General features: G+C 43.4%; 2 protein-coding genes across 4 annotated transcripts in view; both read right to left on the bottom strand.

Annotated features, from left to right (window-relative positions):
• The window catches only part of LOC117535166 (E3 ubiquitin-protein ligase TRIM21-like), a 154,504-nt gene that overhangs the window by 9,477 nt on the left and 131,760 nt on the right, over window positions 1-13,267 (bottom strand). The window lies entirely within an intron of this gene.
• Window positions 5,974-8,886, bottom strand: LOC117535171 (E3 ubiquitin-protein ligase TRIM21-like). 2 transcript variants are annotated; one of them, XM_034199550.1, is made up of 3 exons: window positions 8,771-8,886; window positions 7,536-7,927; window positions 5,974-7,307 (listed from the first exon to the last, which is right to left on the bottom strand). In XM_034199550.1, the coding sequence occupies exons 2-3, from the start codon at window positions 7,917-7,919 to the stop codon at window positions 6,291-6,293; spliced, it is 1,401 nt and encodes a 466-aa protein (XP_034055441.1). In that variant the 5' UTR covers window positions 7,920-7,927; window positions 8,771-8,886; the 3' UTR covers window positions 5,974-6,290. The 2 variants fall into 2 exon arrangements, with proteins under 2 accessions (XP_034055441.1, XP_034055440.1); XM_034199549.1 differs by having other exon boundaries at window positions 5,974-7,927.

The raw sequence follows: 13,267 nt of genomic DNA on the forward strand, positions 1-13,267 counted from the left end.
ACAGTTTGAAAGGAGAGTGATTTGTAAAATATCCATAAAGAAAAAGTTAATCTGCTTACAGTTCTGTTTCATATGGGTGTTGAGAGATGTTTCCATAGATCTCTTCATTTTGCTCTCAAAGTGCACCAGATTGATGCTTTTAACTTCAATATTTAAAAAAAAATCTTCCCGGGGGACCCCTAGAGGAGGTTAGGTCCCCCCCACTTAAATAATGTCCACATGGATAGGAAACTAAATACATTTGCACACATCTTGTATCCATATCTTTCTGTTTGGTGGTCATGCCACACCGTGCACGTGCATGCATGCGCGAGTCATGGCAAGATATCTGGATTAAGAGGTTGCTTTTTCTTTGCACAGCATGAAAGAAAGGCCAAATGAATGGGCTGTGATTTTTAAGCAGAGGTCAATAATGTGTACGGCCCTCGGAGGATGTTGAAAAAATTGAAATGGCCCTTGAGAGGAAAAAGGTTCCCCACCCCTGCACTAAAGTTTGTGGACACCTGTTTAGTTTTATACTTCCTGCTTTAGTTTCCTAGTTCCTGAACAATCATAATCTTAACTCATAATATTCCAGCATACAATTACATTTGAGAATAGCTTAAAATGTTGAGTTACTGTTATTTATTTACAATTTTATTCTACATTATTCTTCTACTCCACATGTGAAAGGCCTGTGTTGTTGTTTTTATTCTACTACATGTATTTAACATTTTTAAGTTAATAGTTTGAATTAATAATGCTAAATATATTTCATATTTGTTTGATGTATTATATATTTAACTAACCGGTAGTAATTCAAACTAGCACCACCTACTATTATACTACATGTATTAGATTACTTTAGTTACTTTAACGATCAAAATGTAAACTAATATTACAAAATGTAATCAACCAATCATTTGTTTTGTATTCGGACCCTAACCGGCATTATAGATAGTACAAATAACACATCTCTACATTTACCAGCAGTAACAATGAAGGAAAGAACACATGAACAGATTAATACATCAATAATAATAATTAATTTATATAATGTCTTTAAATTGGTCATTCTACATATTATGCCTTTTCACTTTTGGTGTTTAAAGTATATTGTATTAATGAAGAACCACAACTCTTCTTCTTCGATATATATGTAGAAAGTACATTGAAAGGGGTTGTGACCGCAACAATGCCAATTAACTCCATGGCAAATGAAATACAGGCATGTTATATTGTTTTTGTGATATATGTGTATGTCAGTAGTTATATGTTTTTTAGGTTTACAGTTTTGGGTCCTTTTCAAGCATTTTAGATGATACATGACATGTACTAGTACTACAATTGCAACTTATAACTGTAACGGCTTGGCTAATGTCTCAAAAATGGTTAGGATCTGTCTGTGTTGTAGTTTTGTATGTCTGGTTATGGGTATTTTCATCCTTGTATATTGTCTGGTCCTTCTTCCTGTGTTTTTCCTCCTGTCGTTAGTTTCCCTGGTGTGTCTAGTTGTCTGATTGTTTTCACCTGTGGCCCTTGTGTTTCTCCTCCCCTGCCCGGCTGTGTCTCGTCTTGTGATTACCCCTTCCTGTATTTAGTCTTGTCTCTTCCTGTGTTCAGTGTCGGTTCGTCTTGTGTTGTGAGTAAACTGCGGTGAGTGTTCTGTTCTGTCTCTGAATATTGTAGCCTTGAAATAAAGGAATTATTTTGTCACTTAAATCTGCATTTGGGTCCTGCTTCCTGCACACCGTAACATTACGAACCGACCAACAATGGACCCAGCGGATTTTAATTTTGATTTGGACTTGTTATCCCTAGAGTACACTCTTCAGTGTCATTATGCTGAATGGAGTAGAACCCTGGCTAAAAGGGACAAAGAGGCGGTCCTCAAAAAGGCACAAATGGAGGTGGACAACATGCCATGGTTGAGAGGCTCATTGCCTGAGTTTCTCAGAGTTTTCTCACGCAGCCCTGAGTGCCAGTCTCCATTCTCTGGCCCTTTCTTGGGATCCCGCCTGGCGTTTGGAGGTCCACGGAGCCTCCAAAAGACTTCTAAAAGACGCAAGGTCAGGAAGCCAGCTCGTACTCAGGTACCGGTCCTAGCAGCCATGGTGCCGGCTCCAGAGCCGGCCCATACTGCCATGTTTCCGGCTTCAGAACGGGATCTTACAGCCATGTTTCCGGCTCCAGCACCGGACCTTACAGCCATGTTTCCGGCTTCAGAACCGGACCTTACAGCCATGTTTCCGGCTTCAGAACCGGACCTTACAGCCATGATTCTGGCTTCAATTCCGGCTCCAGAGCCGGCCCATACAGCCATGTTTCCGGCTTCAGAACTGGATCATACAGCCATATTTCCGGCCATGGTTCCAGACCTAGTACAGTCCCCAGCAGCCATGGTTTCAGCCCCAGTTCTGGCCCGAGCAGCCATGGTCCCGGCCCCAGTCCCGGCCCCAGTCCCGGCCCCAGTCCCGGCCCCAGCTGCCACAGTCCCCTCTCCAGTCCCCTCTCGAGTTCCCTCCTTTAGTCCCTCTCTAGTCCCTCCTCTAGTCCCCTCTCGAGTTCCCCTCTCTAGTCCCTCCTCTAGTCCCCTCTCGAGTTCCCCTCTCTAGTCCCTCCTCTAGTCTCTCCTCTAGTCCCCTCTGGAGTCCCCTCTCGAGTTCCCTCCTCTAGTCCCCTCCTCTAGTTCCCCTCTCAAGTCCCCTCTCGAGTTCCCTTCTCTAGTCCCTCCTCTAGTCTCTCCTCTAGTCCCCTCTGGAGTCCCCTCTCTAGTTCCCCTCTCGAGTCTCCTCTTGAGTCCCCTCTCGAGTTCCCCCTTGGTTCCCCTCTCGAGTTCCCCTCTCGAGTCTCCTCTCGAGTCCCTACTTGAGTCACGTCTCAAGTCCCTACCCAATGTCCTGGTCAGTTGGAGGTTCCGCTGGGGGTCCTGCTAACTCCATGTCTGTCTCGTTGGAGGTCCCGCCGTCTACTCTCCTGCCGGGGGTCCGGCCAATCCCATGTCCTGTCCCGTTGGGGGTCCCGCCGTCTACTCTCCTGCCGGGGGTCCTGCCAATCCCATGTCCTATGCCGATGGAGGTTCCGCTGGGGGTCCTTCCGGCTCCATGTCCAGTCCCGTTGGAGCTCACGCGAACTACTCTCCTGCCGGGGGTCCTGCCAACCCTGTGTACTGTCCCGTTGGGGGTCCCGCCGACTGCCCTTCTGCCGGGGGTCCTGTCAACCCTGTGTCCTGTCCTGTTGGAGGTTCCGCCGACTGCTCTCCTGCCGGGGGTCCTGCCAATCCGGTGTCCTGTCCCATTGGGGGTCCCGCCGACTGCCCTCCTGGCGGGGGTCCTGCCAACTCCTGGTCCTCTTCCGTGGGGGATCCTGCCGAGGCCTGTCCCACCAGCGCCGGTTCCTGTCCGGCCGACACCGGGTTCTGCCCGGCCTCCTGAGAGCCGCGGTCTTCGCCCTCGAGCCCGGCCCCCTGAGAGCCGCGGTCTTCGCCCTCGAGCCCGGCCCCCTGAGAGCCGCGGTCTTCGCCCTCGAGCCCGGCCCCCTGAGAGCCGCGGTCTTCGCCCTCGAGCCCGGCCCCCTGAGAGCCGCGGTCCTCGCCCTCGGGCCCGGCCCCCTGACTCTTCCTGCCACTGCCTTCGCCCCTCCATAACCCCCTTTTCAAGCTCTGCCTTGCCCCTGGGCTGTCAGCCCAAGCCCGTCCTCCAGACCCCCTCCACCCATCCTGTTGGCCCTAGTTTTGTGTCCCTCCTCCGGTCCCCCTCCACCCACCCTGGTGGCCTAGTGATACGTCCCTCCTCCGGACCCCCTCCACCCACCCTGCTTGTGGTTTTGGACTTTTTGTGGTTTTGTTTTGGGACGTCTGGGATCCGTCCCTTGAGGGGGGGGGGGGTACTGTTAGGATCTGTCTGTTGTAGTTTTGTATGTCTGGTTATGGGTATTTTCATCCTTGTATATTGTCTGGTCCTTCTTCCTGTGTTTTTCCTCCTGTCGTTAGTTTCCCTGGTGTGTCTAGTTGTCTGATTGTTTTCACCTGTGGTCCTTGTGTTTCTCCTCCCCTGCCCGGCTGTGTCTCGTCTTGTGATTACCCCTTCTTGTATTTAGTCTTGTCTCTTCCTGTGTTCAGTGTCGGTTCGTCTTATGTTGTGAGTAAACTGCGGTGAGTGTTCTGTCTCTGAATATTGTAGCCTTGAAATAAAGGAATTATTTTGTCACTTAAATCTGCATTTGGGTCCTGCTTCCTGGACACCGTAACAAAAATAAATGAAGTTTTTACTTGGTTGAAAGATTAAAAACAATATTCAAATTATTTGTGTGCAGGAAACGCATTCTAATTTGGAAAACGAGTTGAAATCAGAATGGGTGGAGATATTTATTTCAGTCATGGCACTACTAATAGCAGGGGTGTTATGATTATGTTTAAAAAAGAAATTCAACACTTAGTTCATTCTGTACAAACTGATGAGGATGGAAGGTGGATTATGTTAGATGTGACAGTGGATGACTTGCACGCAAATATCATTAATATCTATGGGCCAAATGATGATAATCCAAACTTTTTTTGAGGATATCCATAAAGTTATCTCATCTCTAAAAAATAACCAAAATATTATAGTTGGAGATTTCAATGCGGTGTTAAATTAAAATGTAGTATTGGTGACCGATTAAGATCTGACCATGCCATCGTAACACTGCAAATTATTACAGCAGAATATCCCAGAGGTATGTGGGTATTGGAAATGCAACCTATCACTTTGAAATGATACGAATTTTATTGAAAAAACAAAATAACTAATCAAAGATTTTTTTCAAATTTAAGGAAAGTTTATTTATATAGCACCTTTCAACACAAGGCAATTCAAAGTGCTTTACAAAAAACAATAAAAATAATAAATAAACATTAAAAGAAAAAATACATGGATAAAAGTTACAATGCAGTTTAAGATGTGAATAGTTCAATTAAAAGTAGTGACAACAAGAAAAGTCTTCAGCCTGGATTTAAAAGTAGTCAGAGTTGCAGCGGACCTGCAGGTTTCTGGGAGTTTGTTCCAGATATTTGGAGCATAATAACTAAACGCTGCTTCTCCATGTTTAGTTCTGACTCTGGGGACAGAAAGCTGACCAGTCCCTGAATACCTGAGAGTTCTGGATGGTTCATAATTTAGCAGGAGGTCAGAAATGTACTTAGGTCCTAAACCATTCAGTGCTTTATAAACCAGCAGCAGTATTTTGAAATCTATTATTTGACACACAGGAAGCCAGTGTAAAGACTTCAGAACAGGAGTGATGTGATCCACTTTCTTATTGTTAGTGAGGACTCGAGCAGCAGCGTTCTGAATCAGCTGCAGCTTCCTAATAGATTTTTTAGTGAGACCTGTGAAGACACCATTACAGTAGTCGAGTCTACTGAAGATAAAAGCATGGACAAGTTTTTCCAAATCCTGCTGTGACATTAGTCTTTTAATCCTAGATATATTCTTTAGGTGATAGTAGGCTGATTTAGTAACTGTTTTAATGTGACTGTTGAAACTCAGGTCAGAGTCCATGACTACACCTAGATTTCTGGCTTTATCTGTTGTTTTGAACATTGCAGACTGAAGCTCAGCGCTAACTTTTATACGTTCTGACTTGGCTCCAAAAACCATTACCTCAGTTTTATCTTTGTTTAATTGGAGAAAGTTCTGACACATCCAGTCATTGATTTGTTCCATGCACTTACTCAGTGTTTGAATTGGAGCATAGTCTCCTGGTGAAATTGTTACGTAAATTTGTGTGTCATCCGCATAGCTATGGTAACTTATTTTGTTGTTTTTCATTGTCTGAGCCAGTGGTAGCATGTAGATGTTAAAGAGAAGAGGCCCCAAGATGGAGCCTTGAGGAACCCCACATGTCATATTTGTAAACTCAGATGTGTATTTACCTATAGAAACAAAGTTGTTTCTGTCCTTTAAGTAGGATTCAAACCAATTTAGAACTGTTTCCGAAAGTCCCACCCTGTTTTCTAGTCGGTCTAGTAATATGTTGTGGTCAACAGTGTCAAACGCAGCACTGAGATCTAATAATACTAACACTGAAGTTCTGCCACTGTCTGTGTTTAAGTGGATGTCATTGAAGACCTAATGTTTGTTGCTTCATCAGATGTTTAAATAGATATTCTCCACAAAGATTAATGTAGCAATTTACAATGTTGACTTGTGTAAATCAATTTGCCAGAGTAAACAGATTGTGTAGAAAATAAGATGGCAACTATACAATTTTGATACTAAATATGTTTGTTTATAACCTTGAATGGAAATAAATCAATATAGGATAAGTGATTAGTTTACTCTAACAGGAGAGATGATCAGAGGTGCAGAGTTTTTACCACCATCTTTCACACTTGGGTTGAAGTATGAGAAGAGTTTCTCATTGAAGGAGCAGCCAGTGAAGGAGTAGATAAGAGCTGCAGCATCTACGTCATAAAAGGAGACCAGACCCTCCTCATAATCCACAAACACCCCCACCTTCTGAGGCCAAGACTTCAGAGAGAGACTGACTGACGGAGCATCATGAGCTTTGTACTCATTTCCATCTCTCAGCCATATTGTCCAGAAACCATCTTCTGGGCTCAATTGGAATGCTCTCTTCCTGTTGATCGACTCTCTGACCACTCCTAAATCCCATCTGGTCTTTCCTTTAACTTGAACCTCAAAGTAAAATCTGCCTGAAGAGAAACTCTGCTTTCCCAAAACACAAATATAACCAGAACATCTCTCTTGGTTGTCTGGGAGATTCTTCTTTACATCACCATGACTCACTTGTTTTCCATCATCAGACATAATGAGTTTAGGATGTGCTGTTTTGGGATCAAGAGTCACATTCACTGCGTACTTCTGGACCCTCTTCAGCTCAGCTTCAAGCAATTTCTTCATCTCTTTACTGAAAGTCTCCTCCAGCTGAACCACAGCTCTCACCACAGTTCCCTCATGTGTTGAATGGATGCTGACCTCTGTCCAGTCCTTGGTGGGTGGAGCAACTTTAAGGGACATGAATCTTTGGAGAAGATGGAGGTGGTCTTCAGAGTCTGTGACCTGCTCCACCTCAGAGCTTCTCTTCTTCAGCTCAGAGATTTCCTGTTCCAGCTCTTTGATGAAATCTTCCGCCTGGTTTTCAGTTGTTTTCTGCTTCTCTTTGATCGTGTTGATGAGATTGGCCTGGCCTCTCTCAACAGACTCCTTCAGAGCAGTGAAGACCTGAACTCCTTCTGCTATCTCTCTGTCTGCTTCTTTCTCACTGAGGTCCACTGAGTGTTTGATCTCCTCAATCTTCAGTTGTCTCTTCTGGATCATCTGCTGAATGTCTGTCTCAAGCTCTGCCTTCTCCCCTTCATATGCTTCTTTGAGAGGAACCACATCATGCATCTTGTGGTCTGAAACATGGCAGAGCATACAGACACATGTCTGGTCGGTATTACAGAACAGCTCCAGAGGTTTATCGTGCTTCGGACACATCCTGTCTTCCAGGTTCTCCACAGGGTCGATCAGCTGATGTCTTTTCAGACCTGACGTTGTCAGATGAGGCTTCAGGTGAGTCTCACAGTAGGAGGTCAGACACACCAGGCAGGACTTCAGGGCCTTCAGTTTGGTTTCAGTGCAGACGTCACAGGGAACTTCTCCTGGTTTGAAGACTTGTTGCTCTGAGCTGCTGCTGCTGGCTTTCTGTTGAGCCGACTGTCTGAACTGAGCGGCCATCTCAGAGAACAACGTGTTGACCCTCAAATCTGGTCTTGTATTAAAAGCCTCTTTACACATGGGACACTGGCACCTGTCACTTATATCCCAGTGTTCAGTGATGCAGCTTTTGCAGAAGTTGTGTCCACATGATGTTGTTACTAGATCAGTGAACACATCCAGACAGATGGAGCACAGCAACTGATCTTCAGATGGCAGATAGTTTGCAGCAGCCATACCTACACCTGTAGTGTGGAAGGAAAAACAATGTCTTTATAATACAGTTACAGGAAATGAAAGAAGTGGCATTGATATTGGCCTTCACAATTTAATATATGCTGTTTTGATTTGCACTAAGCCCAGCTTGAGCAACCGTTAACATTCAAGACTTAATAGGTTCAAGATAGCTACCATGGCAAAACAGCAATGGATGTTTCCTTATCCTGTTGTAAAGACTAGGGCTGGGCGATATGGAGAATATAAAACATCACAAAATGTTTCACCCAACACCTCTAACAATATTATAGATTGACTATTTGGACAAAACATATTTAAAAAATAACATTTTTGATAATCAGAAAAAGAAAATGGTTTGAACAGTCTGGTAGTTTAAGGAAGTTACATCACTTTACTGTAATGCAGCCTTTAAAACCAGGAAATTACACTTGTGCAGTTTTACTACTACGGAAAAATCTGACACTATATCTAGTCTAATATCCAGATAATTATATAATATTGATAACTACCTTACCTCTAGTGTAGACCAACTGATATTAAAGAATAACACTGATAACAAAGCTCTCAGTACTTTGTGACACACCTGCCTCACATTTTAAACCTCCAACTGGTTCTTTGGTGGTGAGCTTTTAATATGACACACCTCTACAAAAAAGAGTAAGCAGGATGTAGGAAGTAATCAGTAAACAGTAATAATGGCAGGAAACCAGGAATGAGGATAAACTCCTAACCTCAGATATTCAGTTACAAGTTAGTTAAATCCAGAGGGCTGAACCGTAGGCCTGAGGACAAACAACACCATACTTATATTATATTTAGTTGAAAGTGTAAATATAATCAGATGTACTCACCAGTGTTTGACAGAGACTCTGCTGTGTTGTTGAGAAAGATCTGATGAACTCAGTTTGTATTTTCTGTAGACAGAAACAGAGACTAGTCTCGACTGCAGTGTGGCTGCCTCTCTGACTAACTTAACTTTCGTTTCCTGAGTGTGACGTGTAAGCTCTCCTCTTTCCACTGTAGCTCCTCTCACTGCAGCTGGTTGTTCCCTCCCTCTGATTCACACAGTTATTGTGAAATACAAGCTACTTTAAAGGTTCAAATGGAGCAAAGTTGGTGCTAACAGTGGGGAGAGTGAGATATGTGAGAATGTTTTTCTTTATTATGTTGAAACTCTCTCAGCTATACTTTAACCAGAACAGTTTATTTAATTGGAACCTATCCTCATTGATACCATATCTATGGCAGGACTAGTGTATTATTTAGCATGAATTTGTATCTAGATGTTTATAATAAAACTGTAAACTGAGTTTGTTCATAAAAAGAGGATCACATTGTGAGTTAATTCTACTTCTTACAGTGCAGGGAACTTTATTTAAAGGATTTTATTAAAGAAATAAACTCTTGAACTTTGTTGATAAACTGGCAAAGAGTAGCTGGGGTCTCTTTGTTGAGTTTTTCTTAGGTTGTTTATATTTCATGTCCTTGTATAAGTGATTATCCTCACATGAAGGTGTGTTGACTCGTGTATTTGTTTGCCTTTTGAGTAAGAAGTCACTTTTGTCTCATAATGTCTCAGTCTCCATCTAGTGGTTGTTCTGTGTGATGACATCAGTTAGTTGTGAGCATGGAGGCCTGTTGTTGCTGCAGGGAGTAGAAGAGGAAGGCTGTCAGATCTCTAGACATTTTCAGAATTAAAATGATTTATGTTTTACTCTAAGGTACTCGAAAGGAGGGTCAGGCCGATTGTCGAACCTCAGATTGAGGAGGAACAATGCGGATTCCGTCCTGGTCGTGGAACAACGGATCAGCTTTTTACTCTCGCAAGGATCCTTGAGGCGGCCTGGGAGTATGCTTATCCGGTCTACATGTGTTTTGTAGACTTGGAGCAGGCGTATGACCGAGTTCCTAGGGAGTTACTGTGGGAGGTGCTGCGGGAGTATGGGGTGAGTGGGTCTCTACTCAGGGCCATCCAATCTCTGTACTCCCAAAGTGAGAGCTGTGTCCGGGTCCTCGGCAGTAAGTCGGACCCATTTCCGGTGAGGGTTGGCCTCCGCCAGGGCTGCGCTTTGTCACCAATTCTGTTTGTAATATACATGGATCGGATTTCGAGGCGTAGTCATGGGGGAGGGGGTCTGCAGTTCGGTGGACTAAGGATTGCACCACTGCTTTTTGGCAGATGATGTGGTTCTAATGGCTTCATCGGTCTGCGACCTTCAGCACTCACTGGATCGGTTCGCAACCGAGTGTGAAGCGGCTGGGATGAGGATCAGCACCTCCAAATCTGAGGCCATGGTTCTCAGCAGGAAACCGATGGACTGTCCACTCCAAGTAGGGAATGAGTCCTTACCCCAAGTGAAGGAGTTCAAGTATCTCAGGGTCTTGTTCTCGAGTGAGGGAACAATGGAGCGTGAGATGGGCCGGAGAATCGGAGCAGCGGGAGCGGTACTGCAGTCGCTTTACCGCACCGTTGTGACGAAAAGGTAGCTGAGCCAGAAGTCAAAGCTCTCTGTCTACCGGGCCATTTTCGTTCCTACCCTCACCTATGGTCATGAAGGATGGGTCATGACCGAAAAAACGAGATCGCGGATACAAGCGGCCGAGATGAGTTTTCTCCGCAGGGTGGCTGGTGTCTCACTTAGGGATAAGGTGAGAAGTTCGGTCATCCGGGAGGGACTCGGAGTTGAACCGCTCCTCCTTCGCGTCGAAAGGAGCCAGTTGAGGTGGTTCGGGCACCTAGTTAGGATGCTACCTGGGCGCCTCCCTAGGGAGGTGTTCCAGGCACGTCCAGCTGGGAAGAGACCAAGGGGTAGACCTAGGACCAGGTGGAGGGATGATATCTCTTCGCTGGCCTGGGAGCGCCTTGGGATCCCCCAGTCAGAGCTGGTGGATGAGGGGAAAGGAACGTTTGGGGCTCTCTGCTGGAACTGCTACCCCCGCGACCCAACCACGGATAAGCGGGAGAAGATGGATGGATGGATGGATGTTTTACTGTACTTACAAACCAATCATTCTCGGATTACTTTCAGAAAGAACATATAAAGTTTAAGTTATAATTGTTGTCAGTCTTGTTACCTGCAAGAAGAAACACTGGAGTAGAGGAAGTAGAGTGGAAATGCACTTCTGCTACTAGTTTTAATTTGCGATTATAACTTCAATTACAAATGTTTTATGTCTTTGATTTTAAGACTTTTTATTATAAATGTTTTGTCATGTAGTATTGTTTGAATGTAGTCATTTTTATATTTGTTATTATAATATTTCATAGTGGAAACCAAAGGAATATACAATATTACACATTTGTTATCGTGTAATTTTGTTTGAATGTAGTCATTTTTATATTTTATATTTTTGTTATTATAATATTTCCTAGTGGAAACCAAAGGAATTTGCAAAACGAAAAGTACTAACAGTATAAGAATTAAAACAAATATTTATATTTAACAATAAAAAAACAAGGCAAAAGCAAAGGATTATATTATTATATTGAAGGACAGGATATATCTCCGTGAACTACCAGGTTACCAACACAATGCGTCCCCCAGCTCTTTGGTTATCAGCAGAGTGATTAGTGATGAAAGAGGCGTCACATGACCCGGTGTTAGGGCCAACCCGGTATCACGGCAAGACGTGAACATGTGACAATTTACCATGCTGGGAGACGTGAAGATGTCACGATCCTCCTATTAATACCTTTTTTTATCTTAAAAACAAAGACCGTTAGGGTGTAAATACAATCTATCTACCAATTGGATCAAATATAAAAGTCAGCCGAATTAGTGTTGATACTGCAAGGAGACGTATTGTGTGAAAAGAAATGTAAGATGTTGTTTAATTGCTTATATATTTATTATCCACGTCACGTATTCAGTTTTGGCGGCAGTTCTCCTGTTTGTCTAGAAGTCTTCTCAGCAGGGCTCTATAAATAGAGAACTACGGCAGATATGTAATACTTAATGCAGCCGAACCGTGTATTACAATGCCGTTATGTGATGACTTTCAAAGAGAAAAGCAAGCACACTCGGAATAAAGTATTATTTTATTTTTTTTAAATGTTTTCGGATTTCACATCACATAAACACCATATCCCAGCATGCATTGCGGGGTAAACCATCCAATCATCGAGCTGAGGATCTTGCCTACGTCTGTTTCCGGTTTCGTTTATGACGGATGTATTTTGTTATACACACATTCCTACACATCTAAATTTGAATTTACATTAAAGTATTTTGTGAGGCCTTCTAACATGTTTTTAAATATAACTACGGTTGTATTTGAAGAGTTTGTAAATTAACATGAACCGAAGCTGTTGCCTGGCAACGCAATCACACAACGTCACGTCCGTTAATTCCACATCCACACGCACGGATTAACATCGATTTAATACATTAATGTAGCCTTTGTTTCTGCTAAAAGAGGTGTCGACCAGCTGGGGCAACAAGAAAATAGCCGTAATCGAGTGTGACTATTAAAAAATAAATCATTATTATATTAATATTGACAATAACAACCGACCGTCGGGGTAGCATTTGCTTGGCATTTCCGGTTATTTCTCCACTGGTTAACATGGGTTAACAATACCGTGTAACTGTCACGTTTGAAGGGACGAAATCGTGAGATCTTCACGTCTCCCAGCATGGTAAATCGTCACATGTTCACGTCTTGCCGTGATGCCGGGTTGATTTAGACAGGATGTCATATGTACATAAAAACTCCTTTACCTGCTCACTCACTAGGCTTTCAAGAACCATAGCCAGAACTGACAATTTAGAGATGGGCCTATAATTATTTAATAAAGTGGCCTCCCCTCCTTTTAGTAAAGGCAGGACATACGCTGACTTCCATATTTTTGGAATTGCATTTGTGCTGAGGGAGAGGTTAAAAAGAGTAGTGAGAGGTGGAGCAATAAAATCTGCAGCTATCTTTAAAAAGAAAGGTTCTACGTTGTCCGGGCCAGCCGGTTTCTTAGGATCTAGCTTGGTTAAGGCTTCATGAACAACATCAATAGTAAAAGGAGTACAACTGAAAGGGTTTTCCAGACCTCAATGTTCAGAGTCACGGATTGTGGTGTTCACAGAAGCAGAGTTAGTGACATAATCAAACAGAGAGCCACAGGACACAAAATGCTCATTAAAACATTTTAACATAGCCCTGTCCGATATAGTGCCAGATGCTGTGGTAAGGCACGGAGGTAGCTCATTACGAATTTCACCGGTGGATATCGATTTTATGGCTTTCCAACATTTTCCAGGAATATTCAGGTTCTTTGTGGTTACTGACAGATAGTACTTTGATTTAGCACTTTTTATTTGTGATGTGAAGCTATTCCTTAGCTGCCTAAAACGTAG

The sequence above is a fragment of the Gymnodraco acuticeps genome, unplaced genomic scaffold (genome assembly GCF_902827175.1).
Source record: "Gymnodraco acuticeps unplaced genomic scaffold, fGymAcu1.1, whole genome shotgun sequence".
NCBI classification, from domain to species: Eukaryota; Metazoa; Chordata; class Actinopteri; order Perciformes; family Bathydraconidae; genus Gymnodraco; species Gymnodraco acuticeps.